The 23,945-nt window shown below is 35.6% G+C and overlaps 1 protein-coding gene across 2 annotated transcripts in view; it reads left to right on the top strand.

Moving 5' to 3' along the window:
• Positions 1 to 23,945, top strand: part of VPS13C (vacuolar protein sorting 13 homolog C) — a 79,985-nt gene that overhangs the window by 49,899 nt on the left and 6,141 nt on the right. The window contains exons 54-79 of one of the 2 annotated variants that reach the window (XM_042824379.1): positions 427 to 582; positions 1,373 to 1,637; positions 2,194 to 2,354; positions 2,722 to 2,843; positions 3,091 to 3,385; positions 3,720 to 4,109; positions 5,042 to 5,146; positions 5,682 to 5,846; positions 6,188 to 6,316; positions 6,958 to 7,091; positions 7,521 to 7,647; positions 8,799 to 9,034; positions 9,367 to 9,517; positions 10,072 to 10,212; positions 11,625 to 11,706; positions 11,788 to 11,857; positions 12,660 to 12,771; positions 13,583 to 13,696; positions 13,826 to 13,962; positions 14,238 to 14,319; positions 14,775 to 14,888; positions 15,136 to 15,211; positions 15,876 to 16,039; positions 17,190 to 17,235; positions 18,984 to 19,107; positions 19,777 to 19,891. In XM_042824379.1, the coding sequence (XP_042680313.1) occupies positions 427 to 582; positions 1,373 to 1,637; positions 2,194 to 2,354; positions 2,722 to 2,843; positions 3,091 to 3,385; positions 3,720 to 4,109; positions 5,042 to 5,146; positions 5,682 to 5,846; positions 6,188 to 6,316; positions 6,958 to 7,091; positions 7,521 to 7,647; positions 8,799 to 9,034; positions 9,367 to 9,517; positions 10,072 to 10,212; positions 11,625 to 11,706; positions 11,788 to 11,857; positions 12,660 to 12,771; positions 13,583 to 13,696; positions 13,826 to 13,962; positions 14,238 to 14,319; positions 14,775 to 14,888; positions 15,136 to 15,211; positions 15,876 to 16,039; positions 17,190 to 17,235; positions 18,984 to 19,107; positions 19,777 to 19,891 (3,813 nt within the window). Of the gene's footprint in view, positions 1 to 426; positions 583 to 1,372; positions 1,638 to 2,193; positions 2,355 to 2,721; positions 2,844 to 3,090; positions 3,386 to 3,719; positions 4,110 to 5,041; positions 5,147 to 5,681; positions 5,847 to 6,187; positions 6,317 to 6,957; positions 7,092 to 7,520; positions 7,648 to 8,798; positions 9,035 to 9,366; positions 9,518 to 10,071; positions 10,213 to 11,624; positions 11,707 to 11,787; positions 11,858 to 12,659; positions 12,772 to 13,582; positions 13,697 to 13,825; positions 13,963 to 14,237; positions 14,320 to 14,774; positions 14,889 to 15,135; positions 15,212 to 15,875; positions 16,040 to 17,189; positions 17,236 to 18,983; positions 19,108 to 19,776; positions 19,892 to 23,945 lie in introns of those variants that run through there. The other variant, XM_042824380.1, reaches the window with a different exon arrangement.

The raw sequence follows: 23,945 nt of genomic DNA, 5'->3' as shown, positions 1-23,945 counted from the left end.
TGTAAATGTGCTAGAAACTTTGTAAATACTGGGTTTGAGTAGAGAGCTGTTTTTTAATCGTTTTATGTAATGGAACATTGACCTTTCAGATGCTGTTGCTTTGAGGGAGCTATGGAATTTTACAAGATTAAATTCAGTCTGTTAACATCAAAGTTTTTCTGAATGAAGTTATTTGTGTGGTGCACAGGCAAAACGTAGCATGTAACCACACGTGTTGTTAGAAAGTGAAATAACTTGCCTTCAGAATTGGTATAAAATTTCCGTGTTACTGATAAGTTTGTCTGAGATGTATCAGATTTACAAGATAGTGTGGCTATTCCTTTGCTTGGAGAAGGGTTCAAGTGTAGTGCATGCTTTTTCCTGTTGTAACACAGGAGGAAAAATAGTTCAGTACGTTCATAATTGCTAATGAAATTTTTGTTGTAGATGAAGACTAACCCTGTCCAGGAAAGAAGTTTGATGCCTGGAGATGATTTCATTGTGTTTCCTGAGCCACAAACTGCAGTTCACATCTCTTCGAAGGATACAATGAACATAACGATATCCAAATGTTGTCTTGCTGTATTCAGTAATTTAGCCAAGGTAAGCATCAAATTATTTGTCTCCGTAAAAGGTTTAGACCCATGAAGAACTCTGTGCTGTTAGTCACAAGCTAGTCATTGTTCTATAGCCCTGACAAATGTTAGCAAGCATGGATGACAAATTTAAATATGATAGCCCTTAAGGGTGAACAACAATGTGGTGCTGGCTTTGAAGAAGGCAATTTCTGTGTTAGAGGAACAGGTGTGCTTGTACAGGACTAAAGGAGAAAAGATGAAAGGCAAGTAAATTTCTCTTAATATGTATGAAAATGCACTGTAGGAAACACTTATGTTAATTAGAGGGTTTTATTTCTATTCAGCCTGCTTCTTTTCTGTAAGACTGTTCCATAGCAGAAATCCAACCATTTGTACAGACGTATCTTGTGTAATAAAAGAGATGTTTGTATGCCAAAGTTGTGGTTAAGTACTAAGTATGGTGATGTTTGTGACTTTTATGTTGTCTCAGCTCATTTAGTTTTCTTGTAGAGCCTGCTAACAACAACAGAAATCCTTATACATGTGTAATTATTGAGGTATCAACATTTGCTGTAAGTCACCAAATAACAGTAAAATCTTATGGAAGTTACCTTCCCTGAAATAATACTTCGCATAATTACACATATATATTTTTCTCTATATACACTATACGTCTATATCTACATATGTAATTTAGAACATTATTTGCCAGGCACTTTCTTTTAAGACTTGAAATTTTACATTTCCGTAGCTATTTATGTATGATTACTTAATTATAATAAGTTAGTAATCACTATGAATGTTCCTAATTGCAGGCGTTTTCAGAAGGGACTGCATCTACGTTTGACTACTCCTTTGAAGATACAGCTCCTTTCATAGTGAAAAATGCCCTTGGTGTTCCTCTCAAAGTGTTTCCTGGCTCCAGTTTTCGAACTGTTAATTCAGCTGAAAAGGAAAATGGGCACTATGTAGGAAGTGGTCAGAACATGGAACTGGAATACTCGGTTTTTGAAGCTCCTCAACGCAGGAAGCTGTCTGCCTTGTACCGACAGGAGAGCTCCGCCTTCTCTTTAGATTTAGGTATTATGCTAGGGAACACTGTACAATATGTTGAGAATGGGAAAATGGGTGACTCAACTCAGTTAAATTCAGGTAACCTCTGTTGTGTTAAAATTATTTTTGAGTACTGATGGCAATTGGGAAAAAAAAAAATCCAAACAACCACAAAGCCTAGCATTGGTGTGTTTAAGAAGGTAGAACTTCTAGTTATTTGGAGTGCTGAGTACACTTTTTCTCTTAGCCCTTGGGATAAAATAAGTGTTTTAGTATGGTCATTGATAAACTGTCTCACAGATCCCTTGGACTTAACTCACTCAAAAAATACTTTTGTGTATTCTTTGATGTATTTCTTATGCAAATTATAACATGAAGTTAAAAGTTAAGATCTTCAGGAGCGTTCTGCCTTAAAGCTTCAGTTTTCCTTAGTGCTCAAATACCACTTCAGGTTGTTTTTGCTAGAGGCCATCTCTGATACTTGTTATTGAGTCCAGAGAAACTTGGATGTTGTTCTATTCTTTAAAACTGTAGTATGAGTTATGCTTTGCATAATTAACTCTTGTGTATTTTTATGGATTAGAACTGGAAGGATACAAAAAAGTGACAAACGTTCCCATTGGCAAGCCAGGTCGACGACTGTACAACATGAAAAACCTTCTTGGTGGTAATTCAAGCTCTATCGTTGTACAGATTGATGCTACAGAAGGAAATAAGGTTGTTACTGTACGATCTCTTCTACAGGTAAACAAAAACAATACCTGAAAGAGAGTTCTTTTCAGTGATTTTTTTTTTTTTTTTTTTTTTTTGTTCTTCACAGGTTTGTTTTGTTTGGTTTCATTTATTTGAAATAATGCATTTCCCAAAAAGCTAATTAGAGACAAATTAAGTAATTTACTGTATTTTTTTTCTCTGCGTTTTAAAAGATTTTTCTCTTAAAATTAAAAGGCTAGATTTCTTTTATTTGGCTTTCTAGTGTTATGAACATTGAGGAGTATATATGTATCCTTTATGTGAATTAACATTTTAAGCATGTTTTTACTGATAGGACTGTAAAGACTGTAATTTTGACTAAACAAATGTAATGAAAACTTTTGTCATTTGATCCTAGATTAAGAACCATTTCTCTATCCCGTTTGTAATCTATAAACTGAGTAAGGACTCCAGATTGTTGGAGCCAATTGGCACATCCAAGCCTGAAGAGGAATTTCATGTTCCTTTACATTCATACAGGTGTGTTTTGTTTTGTTTTCTGTTCTATAGGGCTGTTCTTTGCAAGACTGATAAACAAGTATAGCATTACTGTGGAAGCTTAAATTTGCAGCTCTTGCTGGTTGGCCAAAAAGAAAAAAAGTCTTCATTTGGTAATTACACACTGTGCTGCAAAATTCCTCCAGAATGTTAGCAATTACTTAGAACTGGTTGATGTTGGCTGTCACTGTGCAGATGTTTGTGTACCATTTTTGTCTTCTTTCTGCAGGTGCAATCTGTATGTTAGACCAACGGGAATTTTAGAGGGTCAGTTTAGAGAGTCCACAACGAACATTGTCTGGAAAGAGGAGCTACATAGGAGCAATGAAGTAAAGTGCTTGTTACAGTGCCCAGCCACCGAGACAAATTTCTTGCCTCTAATAGTCAGCACAACAGCAGTACCTGATCAATTAAACCATATTTCAGTGTGTGAAGAGAAGTGGGATCCTGCCTATATTATCCACCTTCATCCTACACTGACTGTGAGGAATCTTCTGCCATACTCCTTGAGATATTTACTGGAGGTAGGTGCAAAAGTATTTGAGTGTTGCTGCACCTTGTAGCATGACTGTAAAATCCATTTGAAATCGTAGCAGAGGGAGGGAACTGGGTCAGGGGGTACGATGGAATGGGTTTGTTGTCTTGAAATTTGCAGGACAGTAAAGACTAAACAATTCAAGTGAAGTGTAGTTGACCCTGGATTGTTCATAGGATCAGGCTCAAATAAGTGATTGGATGTTGTGACAAGATGCTAAAAACAACTAAAAAATGAGCATCCTGCAAGAGAAGAATAAAATGCTGTTTTGTGAATGTTTTATGTCTTAACAGCCTGATTTGCCCCTTATAATTTTATTGCAGGGAACAGCAGAAGCTCGTGAGTTGCTGGAAGGGAGTGCTGCAGATGTTTTTCATTCCAGAATCAGTGGGGAAATAATGGAGCTTGTGTTGATGAAATATCAAGGCAAAAACTGGAATGGCCATCTTAAAATTCATGAAGGGATGCCTGAGTTTTTTTCAGTATGTTTTACATGCCATTCTGCAACAGTGATGACAGTGGACTTGTACATACATATCAGGCGAATTGGAAGTCGTATGATCCTGTCTGTCTTCAGTCCGTACTGGATAATCAACAAAACTTCTCGTATTCTTCAGTATCGAGCTGAAGACATTCATGTGAAGCATCCAGCAGAATACAGAGATATTGTTCTGTTCTCCTTCAAGAAGAAAAATATTTTCAGTAAAAATAAGGTATGCTTATTGTAGGTGGAGGTTGTACTTCGCAAACATGCTGTTAAGAAGAAAAGTAATCTGTATTGCTTATCTACTTACTCTCTTCACTCCAAGAGACATAAAAATTCTGGAAAATTTATTGGGTGGCGGTTGGTTGGTTTTTTGTTTTTGTTTGATTTAGTTTCTACTTTCTTATTAATTATACATTTAGAAGGCTAATTACACTTCATTAGAAGATTAAATAAGTAGAATAGACTTACTGTCTGCATGCTTTCCCAGCCCCTTCTGGATGTTGTGCTGCATCCAGTCACCTAACTTTTGGTCCCAGTGAGAAACTGTTTGGTGATACAGAGTAGGTAGGGACCCCAGTGTCAGTGGGGTACCCTCCTAGCTTACCTGACAGAAAATTCTTCCCTCAGGGAGAGGATGGAGGATGTAAATTGGGATTGAATATTCCTGTGGAGATATTTTCCACTAAATAGCGAGGAATCACAAAATTTTCTTAGTTATCTTTACCATTTAACATGGCCAATGTAAATATTCTGTCCAGTGTTAAACAGACATACTTTGTTTGACAGGGTATTTGCATGGCCAAATGAAGAGTACTGTAGCAGTAGATGTATTCTTTTTGTCCTCAGATGACCCTTTCCCTCGCAATTTTTTTTTTTACTAGTGGTTGAAGAAACAGTTTGAAGTGTTATTTTATTCCATTCACCTCCCCCTTCAAGTTGGTAAAGCACCACAAAATAGTATTTTTTCCACGTTTGCATGCGCTCTCGTTAATGAATAGTGATACTAAGTGCTTAAGCTCATCTTAATTTACTGAAGGATTTAAAAGCACTTAAATGTGTTTCTGATGATGTTCCATGTGATACAGTAGCACTCCATAATGTGTGAACTCCAAAATTAATTTATTGAAGGGTTTTCCGTGCTCCCTTTTTTGTGTGTAGATCCAGTTGTCTATTTCAACGAGCACTTGGTCCAGTAGCTTTTCCCTTGATACTGTAGGAAGCTACGGATGTGTGAGGTGTTCAGCTAAGAGCATGGAGTATCTGGTAAGAAAGTTCTCCTGTGTTTCATGGGTCTCTTGGGGTACTTGTTTTTCTCCATTTTGAGGCTTTTGTTTCACTAGTTTTAAATCAAATCTCAAAATGAAAATTAACCAATTCCTGTTATAAGGCCTTTTGAGATTACACTATTGAATTTCAATGCTGAAGACACAAGTGTTCATTTTGAAAACTCAAAGCTTTTGGGATTACTTAGAGCCTGACTTAGCAACTTCATCTGAAGTATGTTTGAAGCTATGTAGAATAAAAAATAAAAATTAAAATTAAAAAAAAAGACAAAAAAGTACTACCTGAAGCTCCTGCTAAACTGATACCATATGCTACCAAATATTACAGCTAAAACCATCTTTTTTACCTTTGGACTAATCATGTTGTATAATGCACTTCTTCATTCTCGTGTTGCAGGTGTTCCGAACCAGCTAGCCTTTGTAATTGATTTAACATCTGCTTTTCTTTTCAATCATCATGTCTTTTCTCTTAATCTTTATGTTGATTGTTTGAACCAGTTTTCCTTGTTTAACAGGTTGGAGTCAGTATCAAAATGAGCAGTTTTAACCTTACGAGGATAGTTACCTTCACTCCATTCTACACAATAGCAAACAAATCTTCTCTGGAACTAGAAGTTGGTGAAATTGGTCCTAATGGTTCTTTTCCAACAAATAAATGGAATTATATCTCATCTTCAGAGGTAATTTTTGTTTTGCTTCCTTTGGATTCCATCATAGAGAAATAGCAGGTCTTTATCTATCATTTAAGAAAATAACATCTCTGTGGATGCTCTGTCTTCTCTGTTGCTGTGACATGGACTCTTCACGTATCTCAGGTCATGGTGAGCAGCACAGGTGGCATATATTGGGTAAATTAAGTCTTTTAATTTATGTAACTCATTAAATGTACATGGTATGTCTATCACTAGGAACTGGGGTAAGAACCTAAGGCAAATAGGTTCATCATACAAGGCTACTTACTCTGGCTTGCTGTATTGAATACATATGAACTGGAAGTGATTGCATATCTCTTGTTTTACAGTGTCTTCCATTCTGGCCTGAAAACTCATCTGGTGAACTTTGTGTAAGGGTAGTTGGCTTTCAAGGTGTGTCCAAACCATTCCTCTTTCAAGTCCCAGATAATGGCACTCTGCTGAGGCTGGAAGAATTGGTGAGACTACGAGACTTTCTGTCCTTACAGCTTCATACTTTAGTTTTGTAGTATTTGAACTTAATACAGCTTGACTCTTGGAGATGACTGAGATAGAGGCCTTCTACTTTAAGGTCTTGGCGCATCACACTTCAGTTCTATTTCATAGTAAAGATTGTGAATCGTCTTGATGATGTTCTCAGTGTTTTCATAGATGTTTATTCAAGAGAAGTATTCTGCTCAGTGATCAGTTGTTAATCTATGATCGCTGAATTTATCATACATTCTGTGATGCAGTCATCTAGACTCCTGTCTTTCAGTTTTGTAGAATTTGTGGAAGGAAATGTCTGCCTATTGGTTTTACTAAGTGTAGCCAAATAAAGTAATTAAAAAAATGTTACACATCTGTTTCTAAAAGCCATTTTTTCTTACGGTGGGAATATAAATTTTAATTTAAACCTACACATGTTTTGTGAATGCTACAAATGTCTTAAGCCACATTAAGTTTGATGTTACTGTTACTAGATAATGTGGAATAAGTTTCCTTTTTGTGTTTGTAAGAGACCCATGGAAGACTGACATCAAAGTAATAATTTAGCCTCTTCTACTTTGAATGTATGCATAGAGCAAATACTGAACTTTCTTTCTAACTTTTACTCCAGACAGGGGGCTTATTGGTAGAGGTGAATGTGTCAGAGCACTCTACTCTTATAAGCTTCTCAGATTACCATGAGGGAGCTGCCCCAGCTCTTATTGTTAACCATACTTCATGGGACTCCCTCAGATATAAACAGAGGTATGTGAAAGAAACAGTTCACTGATAATTATTTGAAGAGTGGATATCCTTTGAGAAGAAAGTAATAGTTCTCCTTTACCATTATGGTAAATAATAATGTTTTCAATAAAAAATAGTAATAAAAAATAGTAATAAAAATAGTAATAAAAAAGCTATATCATTCATTTAATGAAGTATTCTTTACCTGCTAGTAAGTAGTTAGTACTATTTGAGAAACTGGAGAAGATAAAATAGGAGTATAGACCATAGTTCACCAAGAGCCTAGCTACAGGTTGGAGATGATCTCCTGTGCCCTTCATGCCTCATCTCCAGGAGGCTGGATCAGAAGAGTGTACGGTACCATAACATGTTGTATTACTTTAAACAGTGTTCTTTAAACAGGGAATTATATAATCTTTATTTTAATTTTATTATTATTTTAAACTGCAGTGGATTACAGGAGGAAATGGAATTGAAACCAAAGCAAGTATGCCTGTTTGCATGGACAGATCCAACTAAAACAAGAAAATTGGCCTGGAGCTACTCTCAAAGCTTTGGTGAACATGATCTACTGAAGGTAAATCTCAGAAAGGGAGAAGTAAATGCTGAACCACACTAGGACTGTAAGAAGTCTAAAATTTTCAGAGTGAAAGTTTTTTCAGTAACTAGGCATTTCTGTCTTGTCCTCCAGCAGATCCTGTTCTCAGTTAAACAAGTTTTTAGATTGATAGTAATAGAGGATTTCATACAGTTTCCAAACTGTTTTCACCATGCTTTCCTCAGATATTAAAGAAGAGTGGTGAAGAGCTTTGGCTATAGAAGTATCTGTGTAATACAAAGGACATAAATCACTTCAAGCAGTGGTGCATTTGGCTTAAGTATTTCCCCAAAGCTCTAGGAAAAACTCTGTGACTGGCTTCCTTATGAGAAATGCTTGCATGGAGTAGAAAACTGGGTTGTTCAGCGAGAGGTATTTGTAGTGTTTCTAGCTCCTTCAATATTAAAATATTGTTAAGTGGGTGCAAAGGCAAATGATTCTGTTGAAAATGAGTGAGGAGGTGGGGGAGACTAACTACAATCAGGTAAATCTAGGATAAGACTAATCAAGTATTTTATTAAGTTATGGGAAGCAAGCATTTACCCATGTAACCACTTTCTTGAGTCCGATTTTCCACATTTATTTTAACGTGGGTTTAGTTTGTGTGAAAACTTATTTCCTTGGTGTATCGTTATGATTATGTTTGCATGACTTTTAAGAAGGGGATTTTTATCTGTGTCGTTTGTACCTCACAAAGTAACAAATGAGAAATCTCTGCATTTGAAGTTTTGAATCGTTGTCCATCTTTACTGTTTTATGGTATGAAGTTTAATGCATTCTGCCCCATAACATAGGATTCTAAGTTATACCCTTTGCTGCAAAGGGCTTTGTTTACTAATCATTGCCATAGTTCTTCTCACTGGCTACTATTGCTACAGTCAAAAGCACTTAAAAAATAAATGAAAAAGGGGAGGGGAAAAAAAAAAGAAAACCAGCCTGCTGCTTCTCTTTACAGCGTTTTGAGATACAACATGCCTCTAAATCAGTGAGATGCAATAAACTGAATCAACAACAGAAAATTATTTTAGTTCTGGTTTACTTGTGTGCCAGTAAACTGGTTGCTATATGTATATAAACAAACATCGTGGGTTTACTCCTGTAATATATTATATTATTGTTTTCCAATACAGGATGAATGTGGCCAATTTCCATATAATGCAAATACTCAAATACACTGGGTTTCCTTCCTGGATGGTCGTCAGCGGGTGCTGCTGTTCACAGATGATGTTGCATTGGTTTCCAAAGCATTACAAGCTGAAGAACTGGAGCAACCTGACCAAGAAATAATCTTGTCAATTCACAGTCTTGGACTTTCTCTTGTTAACAACGAAAATAAAAAAGAAATCTCTTACATAGGAATTACGAGGTAGTGCACTTAGAGACTTAGAGGCCTAAATATTTCTTTGAGTACTCAAAAATTTGACAGTACATGGTAAATTTAGCAATGTGGTTGAATTGATAGGAATGTCTTGTCTATGTGATTAATATGGGTGAAACCTTTTAAGCAAATTGAAGTTCTGCCTTTTTTCCTGTTGTACAATAATGGGATATGTTTGCTTTTTTTCTTATCTTCTATAGAAAAGCAAACAGTAGTTCATTCAGGCCTGAAAAATGAGGATAGCATCTTTTTATGTGGCCTGTGTGTATAATAAAGGCTTAATTATTTTAAAATTGTTAACCTTGTTGTATGTCTCGCAGTTCTGGTGTTGTCTGGGAAGAAAAACGGAAGCAGAAATGGAGGCCATTTAATCAAAAACAAATAAACCTATTGGAACAAGCCTATCAAAAGTATCTTTGTAAGAATGCTTTCCAAGCTCCAGGTTGGCATAAACTAGACAGCAATACAGAGGTATGTTCTGAGTTGAACCATTGAAATGACTGTAGCGCCTGAACAACAGTGAAAATACTTACATTTTGTTAATTAAGGATAGGTGACCAATTAAAAGATACTCAATATGAGAAGCAAATTTTATATTGGAGTCATTTTGTGTTCTAAGTAAAATATCTTGTTCTGATGTAATATTGAGACAATATTGATGTGTTTCCTGTGTACTTATTTACTAAGAAAGAGATCACCTGGATCAGGGGTAGAAGCATCAACTGGGAAATGAGAAAGCTGCGTGTAAACATCTTCAGTTACACTAACGTGTGCTGAGTAACTGTTAAGATAACACAGACACTTTTAGTTTGAACAATTGAAGTTTCATGTAATGTGCTTGTCAAAATAACTGAATTTCTTTCCATGCAAATACTTAATTTGAGTAATTTTGCTAATACATGTGATCATGATGTAATGAATAATGCAGGCGATACGTACTAGTCTGTTTGTCAGTATTATGAAACGTTCTTTATCCTCAAGCTTAATTTAATGATACACTTGCTCTGTTTTCTTGCTATTCCCAGGTGAATTTTAGTAAGGTCCCGATGGAAATGCGCCTCCCAGTTAGGTGCAATATCCGACGTAACTTCCTATCAGGAATTCAGGTTGAATTCAAACAGTCACCTCACCAAAGAAGCTTACGGGCTCAATTGTATTGGCTACAGGTGTGATCTTTCCTCATGCTTTATATAGAGTAAACACTTAAGATTTTATTGTATTGTACTATATCTACATGAAGAAGTATCTCCAAATCTAATGTATATCAGAAAATCACAGAATTGCAGGGGTTGGAAGGGAAATCAGAAAATCATGAAATTGAGCCTTCCTACTAAAGCAGAGTCCCTATGGTAGGTTGTGCAGCAAAGTGTTCAGATGGATCTTGAATATCTTCAGAGGCTCCACAACTTCTCTGGTCAACCTGTTCCAGTGCTCTATTACTCTCAGAAGTTCTTCCTTGCGTTTGTATGGAACTTGCTGTGTTCCAGTTCTTTCCCATTGGCCCATGTTCTTTTGCTGCACATCACAGAAAAGAGTCTGGCCCCATCCACTTTGTGGATGTATGACTCTTTGCTCTCTGATGTCAGGGTAGCTGAAGTGATATAAATACTCACTGGTGGAAAACAACTCTAAACTATCATTTGGCACAATATGGAAAAGATTGCACAAAATTATGGATTAGCGTAAAACAGGGCCCTAAAATGGAAAGTGTGTTTCTAAAGAAAGTTTATAGGTGAAGAAAAAATAAATAACCTTTTTCAAAATTTATCGTAGTTGCTTCTGTACAGTCATAGTTTGTATGTAGTCATGTGACATGTAACTGTAGATAGTATACCTGGAGAATCAGAGCTCTTTGTATAATCAGAGGACCAACCTACTGGAAAGCAGACAATGGACACTAAACCAATATCCAGCAGTTTATCTGTACACAAGTTTAACACAAAGTGAATTAACATTCAGTATTCGTAGCTAACTAGCATACTGCAGTTGATGCTATGAGTGCTGATACATGACCAAGAATAGCCATATATTGTTTGAGGTAATTCTGAGAAGTGCTTTGTGTTTGAGGGAAATATTGAGGAGGATAGCTATCAACTTCATCAGCTGTGGTGGCCCTTCAGAGTCTTTCACAAAGGAGGCACTCATCAAAGGCCCTGTTGATACTTTTTCTCACCAGCTGCTGGGGAAGATTTTCCTCTATCTTTCTTTCACATTTTGTTTTTATTTTGCATGAAGGTGGTACTTGTTATTAAAGTCAAACATACCATCAGCTACAGATCCTCTAAATGACTGCGTGTGTGAAATTCCATAAGCATCCCTTTCCAACAGTTTCAACCATTAGATCTTCTACTACTTAAAAAGTAACTTGTATGTAAAAGTATGAAAAGTAACTTTTCAAAATTATTGCAGCAAAATCTACCTTCCCTTTCTCCTTCCCCTAAGAAGAAGGGGGAAGGAGTATGAAAACAACATTGAAATATATTTTAAAAAAAGGGATTTCCTCAGGCCGTCTAAGACTGAAATGGTCTTTGATTACTGTGGTATTAAAACACATGTCTAATTAATATGATAATTTTAGGTTGATAATCAGTTACCAGGATCGATGTTCCCTGTCGTGTTTCACCCAGTAGCCCCTCCCAAGTCAATTGCTTTGGATTCAGGTAAGTGAAAGTCTTTAATGATACCAGAATTATGCAGCCTTGAATATAGCAGCTTGACAATTTATTTATTTTTTGTTTCAGAACCAAAACCATTCATTGACATCAGTGTTATCACTAGGTTTAACGAGTACAGCAAAGTGCTGCAATTCAAGTGAGTGTAATCGTGTTGTAATGCATCTTTAGAGACCTTCAGTTCTTTTTAAAGTGAACATTGTTTTAGCAGTGGGATTGTCCTATCCAAACTACTCCTGACTTGGATTGAGTTTTAAACGTCTGTAGTGAAAAAACGTTTTAAAATAATATTTATTTTAGAAAGTAAGAATTGGCCTCATTAACTGTTAAGGAAGTTCTTTAGTAATCAGAATGATGTACGTCTTCAACTGAAACATTAGAGTTGCATATCTGCCTGTTTGCTATACAGTGCTGGTTTTATTTGGTGCTCTAACAACAGACTAATTTGGTCTCTGATGTAGCTCAAGACAGTGTTTTACTGTGAAATGTATCTTCTCTAGTTAATATGTCTGTGTCTTTGTTTGAGTTCTTGTACTATGAAATGAGTTGAAAATATACTAATGGTTACTTATAAGATTTTTGTACCTGGCTAATATGGGTGTGATATTTGAGGATGGTCAATTTTATTGAAGTAAATAATAATATGACTTACAGAGGAAGGCAGGTGGATAAGAGGAACAAATATGTTACAGCAGAGCACACAAAATCATAAAGTACAAAATAAAAATTACTGATACTGGTATTATTAGGTCAATTTTGAATAATTTGCGGTATAGCAAGACATAATTTCACACGGCTGTTAAGCCCTCCTAACTGTAAATAAGCAGTTAATACTGCTTTTTTAATAAGCAGCATTGAATAACCAAACCTCAGTTACTTGTACAAGTTGAGCTTAAATTCCGGGTCCTTTCAAATACACACTGTTCATCTTCCCATTTTAGGTACTTCATGGTTCTTATCCAGGAAATGGCACTGAAAATTGACCAAGGGTTCTTAGCAGCACTTATTGAACTTTTCACTCCATCTACAGACCCAGAAGCTGAAAGGCAGAGGGTAATGTGATTTTTGCCACAATAGGTCCTTAAGGGCCTACCTGATTTTCTGAATATTTTAGTGAATATTGCATTAGAGAAAAATGAATGAAGAGACTTAATAAAATAATTGTCAGTGAAGCATTGGGGTTTCTGTTGTCATTTAGGGTTGGGTATTACTAACAGACAAGTTCGACTAACAAATACAGTGGTATGTGTAATTGTTTTTTCTTTTAAGGTTTAATTGTTTGACATGATTGTTTCAACTGTGGCTGCAAAGTGTTAAGAGTAGTAAATGAAGGTTAGGGTATATAGAAGTAACCTTTTGACTGACTTGTCAGTAGTGATATGTAACTGGAAAGTGATTTTTTTTTTTCTTAGAAATGTTACCTTCAGATGTGTTATGTAAAATTCTGATCTGGTGAGGAAATAAAAAATACAAGTGACTACAGGAAGTTAGTTACTTCTAAGTTCTAAGTTAATATGGAAGTAATATCTGTTAATGATTGAGAAATATGAGGACATATCAAGTAATCGAGAAGGACTAAAAAGCCACAAATTTTCACGTTTACCCTTTTAAGGAAAAGACTTGGTGTTACTAGGATGTTTGTTTGGGATGCAAAAGCAAGTGGCCCGTTTCCAGTTTTGGGGTTGCTCACCATTTAGTTAGCTTGCTGTTTTGCTGTGTTTGTACACAATTATTCCTTGTGCTAGCTTTTATTCAAATGTTTACGTATGTTTTTGTGTAATACGTACATGTTTGTATGTTTTTTCTGCTGTTACATGTGTTGATAACCTTCTGTTCAATTTTATTTCTTCTTACTTTAAAATAGTCTAAACTAATTCAGCAAGATGTGGATGCACTTAGCACAGAACTAATGGAGACTTCCTTAACAGACTTGTCAATGCTGAGCTTTTTTGAGCTTTTTCATATTTCTCCTATTAAGGTATGTAATAGATGATTTGGGGTAATAAGATACTTGATAAAAATTATTTCTTCATTCCTTAGGGTAAGGTAGATGGTGCGATTGACCTTCTGGATGAACTTGTTGGTTTTACTAATTCCTTCTTTACAGTTGCATTTGAGTCTGTCTCTGGCTTCTGGTGGAGAAGCATCAGATAAGAGTGAAGAAATGATAGCCATCCATTCTCTTAATTTACTGTTGAAAAGTATTGGAGCTACTCTAACAGATGTGGATGATCTTATTTTCAAGTAAGCCAAAGAAGTATTTTTATTTTAATAATTCGAAAAATATGTACTATATACTTTTGTTAGAATGTCTGTATTAAGGTTTACTGATTTGTCTCTAGTATAAAGGTATATGGAAGAGGAGGAATGCAGGAGTGGTGTGTTTTCTTCTCTTTTTCAAGGGAATATAGCTTCAAGTTTATCTCAAGTAAAAGACAAACGAAAAACCAGAACTACTGAAAAGGAGTAAGAGTACCTATAAGTAATGTACAGTTACTTCACAATCGTTTGTCTTTCAGACTTGCATACTTTGAAATTAAATATCAGTTCTACAAGAGAGACCAACTGATGAAGAGAGCTGTTAGGCATTATAGTGAACAGGTAAATTTTAATCAAGCCTTTGTATAAAATATTGAATAATTGTCTTTACAGAATGTGGAAAATAGGAAAGAAAAGATGAATGAAAGCTACAGATATTCCCCTCCCCCTCCCAAGTTCATGGTACTGAAGTAGGAATTTGGAGGCATGTTACTGAAACCATAATTACAAAAATGTTCTGAAAGTATGTTGAAGAACATATGTAGGTAGTTTTTTTCTTTCTGTACATTTATTCACTGCAGTGTTCTATTAGTTATCCATAAATAGGCTGTACCTTTTACATTAGCCAGTCTTTCTCACAACGGATATACTTGCTTCAGTACTCTAACACCTTACTTGGGCAGTCGATCAAAAAAATGTATCACCTTTGTACTCTACTGTGTAACAGCAGCCATTAAAGCTGTTCTGGATTGTTTGTTGTTGATGGTGATTTATTTTTCGTTTTTGTTTTTATTTAGTTCCTGAAACAGATGTATGTTCTTGTACTTGGGTTAGATGTTCTTGGAAACCCATTTGGCTTAATCAGAGGCTTGTCTGAGGGAGTTGAAGCTTTCTTTTATGAGCCTTTCCAGGTATGACTTTGATTCTTTAACCGTACATAAACAGTAGGCTGATGAAATAAACGGGTAGCATTGTAGGCTTTTTGTCATTGTACTCTACACAGTTAACATTAAAAAAGAAAAGTGTTTTCTCAATTATTAAAGAAGTGCCATATTAAAACAATCTTGCTGATGTAAAGGAATTCCTAGAACTTTCCTGAAATGCATGTGTGAGTGCATGTGTAAGTTTTCTTCTGATGATAATAGACTTCATTTTCAGGGTGCTGTTCAAGGACCTGAAGAATTTGCTGAGGGCTTTGTAATTGGTGTTAGAAGTCTTCTTGGACATACAGTGGGTGTGTATCCTATTGCTACTGATTTGATAAAATAGATTAACACATGGATTACGTTTTTTGCATTCTTTTCCTTATTTCAGAGAGAAGTTATGTAAAAGAAATGTCCCATAGATATTTTCAAAACAGGAGTTATAATAAATGTGCAGTGGTACAATAAATGTACAGTGGTACATCAGTACAGCCAGTCTTCACCTTACAGACCATTCATACCTAACTTGAAAGCATCTAAATCTGTTTCGCAGAACAGGAAAGCAAACAGAAAAATTGTGTGTGCAACTGAATTTGTAACATGTTACAGATGAATAAAGAAAGTGAGGCTGAATGAAGTGATTCTAATGATTCCAAAATATCTGGAAATGCCTGAGAACTGTACTTTTCCTAAGTTTTTGTTACATATACCTTAGATGTTTATTCAGCTGTTTTACAGTTCATAGAGAAAGTCACTTTCCATTCAGTATGTTATGTGAGACATGGTGAGCTGATGTAAGAATTATATTATACTGAACTAACAGATTGCAGGCCGATTTCTTCTCATACTCAATGTGATAGTCAGCTTATGTAAATTAGTAATGCCTAAATTCAGTATGGGAGATACCTGTGTCTTGCTGTATTTTGTACTATTAATTTGTGAGAGAAAAATAGCTTTTACTTTCTGTTCCATTAGGTGGTGCTGCAGGGGTGGTGTCCAGGATTACTGGTTCTGTTGGGAAAGGTTTAGCAGCCATTACTATGGATAAGGAATATCAGCAAAAACGCAGAGAGGAAATGGGTCGTCAGCCAAGAGACTTCAGCGGCAGCCTGGCTAAGGGAGGAAAAGGCTTTTTACGGGTATGAATTGGAAGCTGAGTGTATGATGTGTCAGCTCTTAATATATACCTCCATGCATATAATCTTTATCATGTCGTCTTTGGCTTTATATTAAACGTGAACTCAACAGAAGACAAAAACAGGAAGTCAAAAACAGGTTATAGTAGACTCAATATCATTTGTTAGCTTTAGTATTTGAGGTTATGTTCTTTCGGCCAACACAAGGAAACAAAGATAAGATCTTAAGAAGGGAAATCGTAAGAAATAATACAAATTTTTCCTCTGAAGTAACTGGGCCCTTTATATTTTCTTCCAGTTAATTCTGTCATTAAAGCAGTTTGGCTGTGAATTTGAACTCTGGACTTGTTCTATGTAGTGTTCTATATAGAAATGGCATTCTATATGCTGAAGTCCTACAAAAACTCGAGTTTTTTCATTTACTTGCACATTCTTCTAAGTCAAGTTGAATGTGTATGAAAGTGAGTATCATGCTAGATGGGAGAGATTTTTCTGGAATAGAAACTGCTGAAGTGTCATCTGTTCTTTGTTACGTGAAGTCAGGAAACATTTTCTGGTTAAAGAAAGAATGTGCCTGTTTCCTGCTAAGTGTAAAGAACCCATGTAAACAATTTCTGAGGGATTTCTGTTAGATGAAAGTAAATAAGATTTCAATAAATTCTGTGACTTGCCATTCCAGTTCATCAACTTATTTCTAAAGAATTACGAGTGATAAGCATTGTGTCAATTTCTGATTTCATTTGCTGAAAGGTTAGAAGTTACCACGGATATATATATATTTTTTTTTTTAAACCTTAATGTCATTCAGTGCTTCAACTTTAAAATCCTTCTCAGTTATTTGATGTTACCGTAGATATTTGGTACTACTCACTCATGATTGAAAATTCTGACGTCTTTTTGAAGAGCTTTGTTAGAAAGAAGCTTTCTTAATTATTCTGACAGACTACTATGCAAAGGATTTCTGTGTCTTTGTAGGCAAATAAATGTTACTGGAGCCATTTCCCTCTTTTAGCTTCTATTTTAGAGTAAAAATAATATATTGATATTGAACTTCATTATCACCTTCTAAAATTGAAGGTGAGATTCTGTTTGCCTAGCTGGACAATAGCATTCTAGCTTCTAAATAGGGACTTAATTGTTTTCTTTGTTCTAGGGTGTTGTTGGGGGTGTGACAGGAATAATTACGAAACCTGTGGAAGGTAAGTTGTAAGCCTGCACTGCACCGCTTAAAGACTTTTTATTATTAAGATTAATATTTAATATAGACTTTTTAATTTTAAGACATTTTTATCATGATGCTAAAGTGTAAGAAGATGATTTTTATATTTCTAGTTCAAATGCAACCTTCTGCAGTCTTTTACTGTGATACATCTACAACTGTTATTTGCTTCTGTATGAAATAGGGAGGAATTGTCTTTGCAATGTATTATGTTAGGCTTGCTGTAGTAACCAGATTGTCATTTAAAGCTAGAATAAAAATACTAACAATGATTCTATAAAAAAAAAAAAAAAACAATAACTTAAACACCAGTTGAAAAAGCTTTAGAATTATGACATGAAGGGCATAGCTTCAGTGATTGGACTTAGTAAGTCAAGTTGATGGTTGAACTTAACCTTGAAGGTCTTTTCCAAGCTGGACGGTTCTATGGTTCTGTCCTAAGATTCTGACATTTTATATCTTACACTACTTGTGGCATGTTCATATCATGTGTTGAGTTAATAGATACTTGATACTGCAAAAACAATGAATACTTAAAATAATGTGTTTATTGGAGATGACAGATGTCATGCATTTTAATTTTGGGGGGACTTCAAATATTGGGGAAATCTTAATAAATGAATCTGATTTAGTTCCCGAGAGAAGTTTGCATGAAGGCTGTCACTTCATAAAATGTAGTAAATCTGCCACAATATAGATGATGCTGAACATCTAAGAAAGATATATTTTACATTAAAGTTCACATCCAAGTGATTTAAATATTGCAATTTAATTATTCTTGTGCTGTGTATCACCTGTCTCATACATGGTTGGCAGATAATTTGAGCTGTAGTATTCCTTTCAGCAGTGGGTGCACAGATATGCTTTCTGAACATTCACCTGGTTCTTCTATTTTAGGTATCACCAAAAGCATGGAGTTTAGAGAAATAATTAACTCCACTGTGTATATGCAGCTTAGACAATTCCAATTATTTTGTTGTTATTGACTTACAAAGACTGATACATTAGCTTGAAGACTTGACTGAATATGTGAGGAGCAGAATCTAGTTTGGCTGATTTGTTGGGCTCAAAGAGTTAGAATAAATGAAGTTACATTAGACTGGAGACCACTGGGATTCCACAGGGCTTCATTTTAGGGTCAGTTCTCTTTGATGTTTTTATAAATGTTCTAAATGTTATAAATTGTTCAGTGCAGAGCCGGCTGAGGGGAAGCCTATGGTGGCTGCAGCTCCTCACAGGGAGTGGAGGGCAGCACTGAGCTCTGATCTGTGACAGCAAATGAGCCCAAGGGAGCGGGGTGGAGTTGTGTCAGGAGAGGGACAGCTGGGGGCTAGGGAAAGGTTTTTCAGTAGATGGTGGGGCATGGAATGAGCTGTTGCAGGCAGTGGGCATGGGCCCGAGCTGCTGGAACTCAAGGAGGACTTGGACGCTGCTCTTAGACGTTTGGGGTAGTTCTCTGTGCAGCCAGAAGGTGGACCTGGCCTATGGGTCCTTACTGACCTTGTTTGTGTTAGCTTTGAAGGCAGTTAAAGCTTTAAATGAACAACTACGTTACTGAATGGGCAATCTGTGACTTGTATGGAGAGCTTTGTAGTAACTGGATGGTACATAATCAGTTCCTGTGGGCTCTAGTTACACAATGATATTTGGAGCTATAGTGGTTTAATTCTGTGCTATCTTCTGTCAGATCGTTGAAACTATCGTTTTTTTCCCCTCTTTCTTCTGAAGGGGCTAAAAAAGAAGGCGCAGCTGGATTCTTTAAAGGAATCGGAAAAGGACTTGTAGGAGTGGTTGCCCGCCCAACAGGTGGCATTGTAGACATGGCAAGCAGTACCTTCCAGGGAATTCAAAGGTAAAAAGTCAAGAGGATGTTTTCACAGTCTCTGTACGTTGCATGCGGCATAGTGAAATGATCCAGTAGTGACACTAAGGCATTTGTCTTATGTACAATATTCAGTAGGATTTATAGGACCAAAAGACACCTAGCAGTCTCTAATAAATCTGTGTTACGTTGATCTCAGGAAATTGTTCCTTAAGAATTTGTCCTGCAATATTGCAGGTCACACAGACAGTAACTAGCTCATTTTCTCATTTCAGTTGCTTCCCTTATAAAAAAGTAATTGAAGGATCTTATTTAAATTTACCTTCTATGGTATATTTATGTACTGCTGAATGCGAATGTTTAAATGACATTTAACTTACTGTAAAAATTGACTGTTACCAGTTTGAAACTCAGCAATGGGGTTTTGTGTGTTCTAAGGAAAGCTTATGAAAATGTTAATCAACTTGAATTCTTAATGCTTGCCAGGGCATGGGAGTAAGCTTTTCTAAGTTATGTTGTAGTTTGCTAATTTTCTCATGTTTTTTTATGTATTACTGGCAGTGTGTCTTCATTATTTACACCTTTAGGACAATTGTAAAGCTTAAGTGATGTAGTAAATAGGATGAATATTAGGCATAAATTGGTGAAACTCAAATGTGTGATGAGCTAATGAGAATACTGTTCCATCATCTCTAACAGGGTGGCAGAATCAACAGAAGAAGTACCTAATCTCCGCCCTCCACGTTTCATTCATGAAGATGGCATCATCCGGCCATACGATAGGGTGGAAGCTGAGGGTTATGACTTATTTGAGGTATGACTTACACTGTAAATGCAATTCTAAGTTTTCTGACCTACAGGATTCTTTAAAGGATGATAGAAATTCTGGAGGAAAAAAAAAACGCAAACAGAAGCATTGCTCTGAAGGGAGATAGGATTAAGAATAGTTTGAAGAGAAAATGTTTTGGCACTCTGATGAAATGCTTTGCTGATAGAACAGAACTTACTGCTACTAAGTCATCTTCACAATGAAAGCAACTCTTACATAGGGTGAATAGAGCTTGAATTGCTTAATTTATTTTCTGTTTGATACAATTACTGATTCCTGGTTGTATTAGCAATGGAGAAAACTATGAATTCTGAGAATACCACCTTTTGGTATTTATTATTCTTAATGTTAGTGTGTTGTAACTACAAGCATTCTGTGAACATCTGGGCTGCTTTTACATATGGATGTGGCTAACGTACAGGGAATTAGTAACAGTTGTTTTCAAGCTCTAAATAGTCCAGTTGAAGTGTATTTCAACTTCCTTAAATTATTATTTTTTTTTTTTTTGCTAAAAATTAGAGTAAAGTAAATTCCCTAATGGACATTTGAAAAGTAGAAGTTGCTGTTAGTACTTCCTTCTTAATGTTCAGTACTAGTCCTTATTTCCTAGCCTATTTCTAATGCTTTTCTTCTTTCTCTTTCTCTCCTGGCATACGCAGCAAGAACTGGAATAAAGGAGTAAACGTTTTCCATTTTTCTTCTTAATTTCCTTTGTGATCTTTTATGAACCTCATTTATTTTAGGTTAAGGGCATGACTGCATTTAACATGTCCTCTCCCCACTTTTCGTGTCTTCTCTTTGTAGTAGATAGTGTTTCATGTTGTCCATGCTAAGAAACCAAACTAAAAATGAATAAGGTAAGACTAGCTAAGCGAGAAAGATGAGAGAAAAGGGAGCGCTTTTTTCTTTTATGTCTGTTTTCCTGAGACTGCTTACCTCCTTATGAATGGCAGCTACTGAGGGCCCCATAGTAGAAAAGAAATAATCATGGTAGTATAGATGCTGAGTACACTTGGTTGTTAATATTACCATTCTCATAGAGCTAGGGCTATAGATGAAGGGAGTAAACATGAGCACAAGATTTAAAATTTCATTGAAGAGAAAATTATTCTGTGAAAACATTTGCTTATTTCATAATTGTAGGGAAATACTGTTTTCATAAAAACTTCAAGAAAGCTGTGTCTTTCTGGTTTCTGTAATATGCTATAGGCAAACCGCTTACATGTTTGAAAACCCCTGTGCCTTTTCTACTACTACTACTCTATCAATTCTATCAATTAGAAATATTATAGCCAGCTTATTGACTCTGGTTTCATTCACAGAATCTTCTGGGTCCTCTCTGTTTAATGTAATTAAGTGTCAACTATTAACGTGAATTGATAATTAAATTACAGCAAGTGATGCCATAAATTTCATTTCTAACGCCACGCTGTAAATTAACAAAGCTGAACAAGTTGTCTTAGGAGCAAAGTACTTTCATATAATAAATGAATAAAACTTCAAGCAGATGCATCTCTGCTGCTAATACCTTTCTAGAGTTTACAGTTCAATAGTCAACATTTTTCATTTAAGTTGATTAAAGAAAGGAAATGTAATAGAGTTTTTTAATTTTAGCTATTTTAGAAAACTTATCATTATTATGTATGAAGCAAAACAGATTTTTTTTCATACAATGATTTTTTTTAAACTATTTTTATTTTTAGATTGTGCTGAAGATATTTTTCAGTAATGTTGTGCTTTCTCACTGGTTTCACAATTGCTCCATCTGTCAGGAAGGAGAATGTAGCGTAATTAGCACTGAAAACTAGATGTTTTGCATTTCTTGCGCATGTAATATTTGTATCTTTCTTAGGCCTAAATTGTTTTGATCAGAGTTGTATACTAAACAAGAACGAAGCCTGTGCATAGTCCTCTAGATAGTCTCTTCCTTTTGGAAGCCAATTAATTGAACACAGCTTTTAGTTTATTTACATACATATTTTAAACTGGCTTTGATGTCTTTGCTAGAGGCTAGCATTGGGAAAGTTATGTATCTTAGTGTAAATTCCAAGCAAGATGGGCAGTGTCTTACAGGAAATAAGATACTTCAGCAGGGAAAGCAATTCGGAAGGTCAGTTTATACAGACAAATTTATTTGCCGTAAGTTTATGTTCAGTTTATTTTTGGTTCCAGTTCTGCCCCAAGATCACAAGTAGTTCAGCCAGGATTTTCTCCTTATCATCATCTCATTAACTGTATTTCCCCCCTTCCCTCTGTAAGTAGCTGAAGAATAAAATTTATTCAGAATTGGAAAACTGTAATATGTAAATGTGTTTTGGATTCTTAATTCTTATATTCTCTTGCATGCCTGGCTTCTTGATGCTTTCTATCTGCCATACAAAAACATTGACCCAGAAATTATTTTCCTGCCTATGCAGTTGAAATTATTTCTAATTCCATTCTTACCTCCACCAAATACTTCTGTATCTTGCCTTGATTGTATCATCCCTGATTCTGCCACTGACTTTTACCTTATTAAATTGAGTAACAAATTCAAATTAATTTGAGAAAGCTCTGCTTCTTGCCTGTTGCTTTAGCCCTCATAGTTAATGGCACAGCTCAGATTCATTTACAGAGTTCACTGTTGGTGTCAAAATATAAGTGACTTTCCTTGGTTGATTTGAAAACCTCATGTTTCAATATGCTTTCTTTTCCAGCCACACTACTTCTATGCACCTTATGTCATTGACTTGTTCACTTTTCCATGGGAAAAGCTTAGCAGTCTTATTACTCTGACTTAATTCCTCTACAGAGGAGCTGTGCAAAATACTTTTCTAGTTCACTTGCTTTGACCTTTTTAATTTACTCTAATATGTATATTCTTTTAAAATAAATATGTATATCCAAGGTTGAAACTTTGGCATATTACCTTAAGGAAAGAATGCCTTAAAAATATCCAGTGATTGGATAAAAGGTGTTTTACATAAAAATGTGGATGTTCCTAAATGTTAGAGCCGTATCTTGCAGAGCATGTCTCTAGCTCATACAGTGAGGCTTAGTAGTAAAGAATATGTTACGTGCAATCTATGTACAGTTGGAGGAAGCAAACTAAAAAATACAGCAACTTTGGGAGAATTGTTTCTTGAGAAGTGAGTTTTCTCATGAGCTTTATCTTCATGCAAGGCTTTGTTAGTTGTTGCCTTTTAATGTGTGGGCATTACTGCCTGTTCTGATGAGGAGGCTCCCATCTATACCCAGTACTTAAAGGTCTGGCAGGATGTGAAGTGTTCTTGTTCGTGTTTACAGTGCTACTTTGCCTCGTTTCCTAGTTAACACATAGAGCGTTATTAAGAATACAGAATACTTGAGGATAATGAGGTGATGCTAGTGTTTCACAATAAGAAAAACTGCAGATTATATATCCAGTTGAGTTTCAGTTCTGCTGTGTATATATGCATTTCTTCTTTCATTTCCACGCAAAATAACTGTAATTGAACTTCTTAAAAGCACTGTAGTGATCTCATCAAAATAAAAGCTTCTGACAAAGATGCCTGAATTTGAACAGTGTATGCAGGTCACAGTATAGTTTGCATCAAGTGTCCCAAACCCCTTTTTACATAATGCACCACTGTAATGCATTGAATTTGTATCAGGAGTGTTGGTACAGCTCTGACAAACACTGCATCTCTTGGGCTGAGAGCTCCATGGAAGCTCTTGTCTTAGTATACAAAACATAATACCAGGATAGTTTTTGAAGTTAGGGTTACGAAACCAGACTTTCTCACTAAAGTTTTGAGTTTAAACAGAGGAATAAGCTTATGAATGAATCTGTTTAAAAGTGCAGTGTGTCTCACTTTTTACAAATCCAACAAAGATTCAGAATGAGTTGCAACTTCTGAATTGTGGTCTTGCGTAGTGATGTGTTTTGCTTTTAATTTCGTGTTTTTTAATTTTATATATTCAGACTTATACAACTAAATCAGCTATGGTTTGGGTATAAAATGTGAGTTCATGTGGTTTTAGTCATTTGCTGCTGTCTTTCTACGTTCTGAAGAAATGC

Source organism: Centrocercus urophasianus, unplaced genomic scaffold, assembly GCF_019232065.1.
Source record: "Centrocercus urophasianus isolate 14NV4802_14NV808 unplaced genomic scaffold, USGS_Curo_1.0 seq_23, whole genome shotgun sequence".
In the NCBI taxonomy this organism is placed as follows: Eukaryota; Metazoa; Chordata; class Aves; order Galliformes; family Phasianidae; genus Centrocercus; species Centrocercus urophasianus.
The sequence above is the reverse complement of the archived record's forward strand: the minus strand, read 5'-3'. Positions and strand labels throughout refer to the sequence as shown.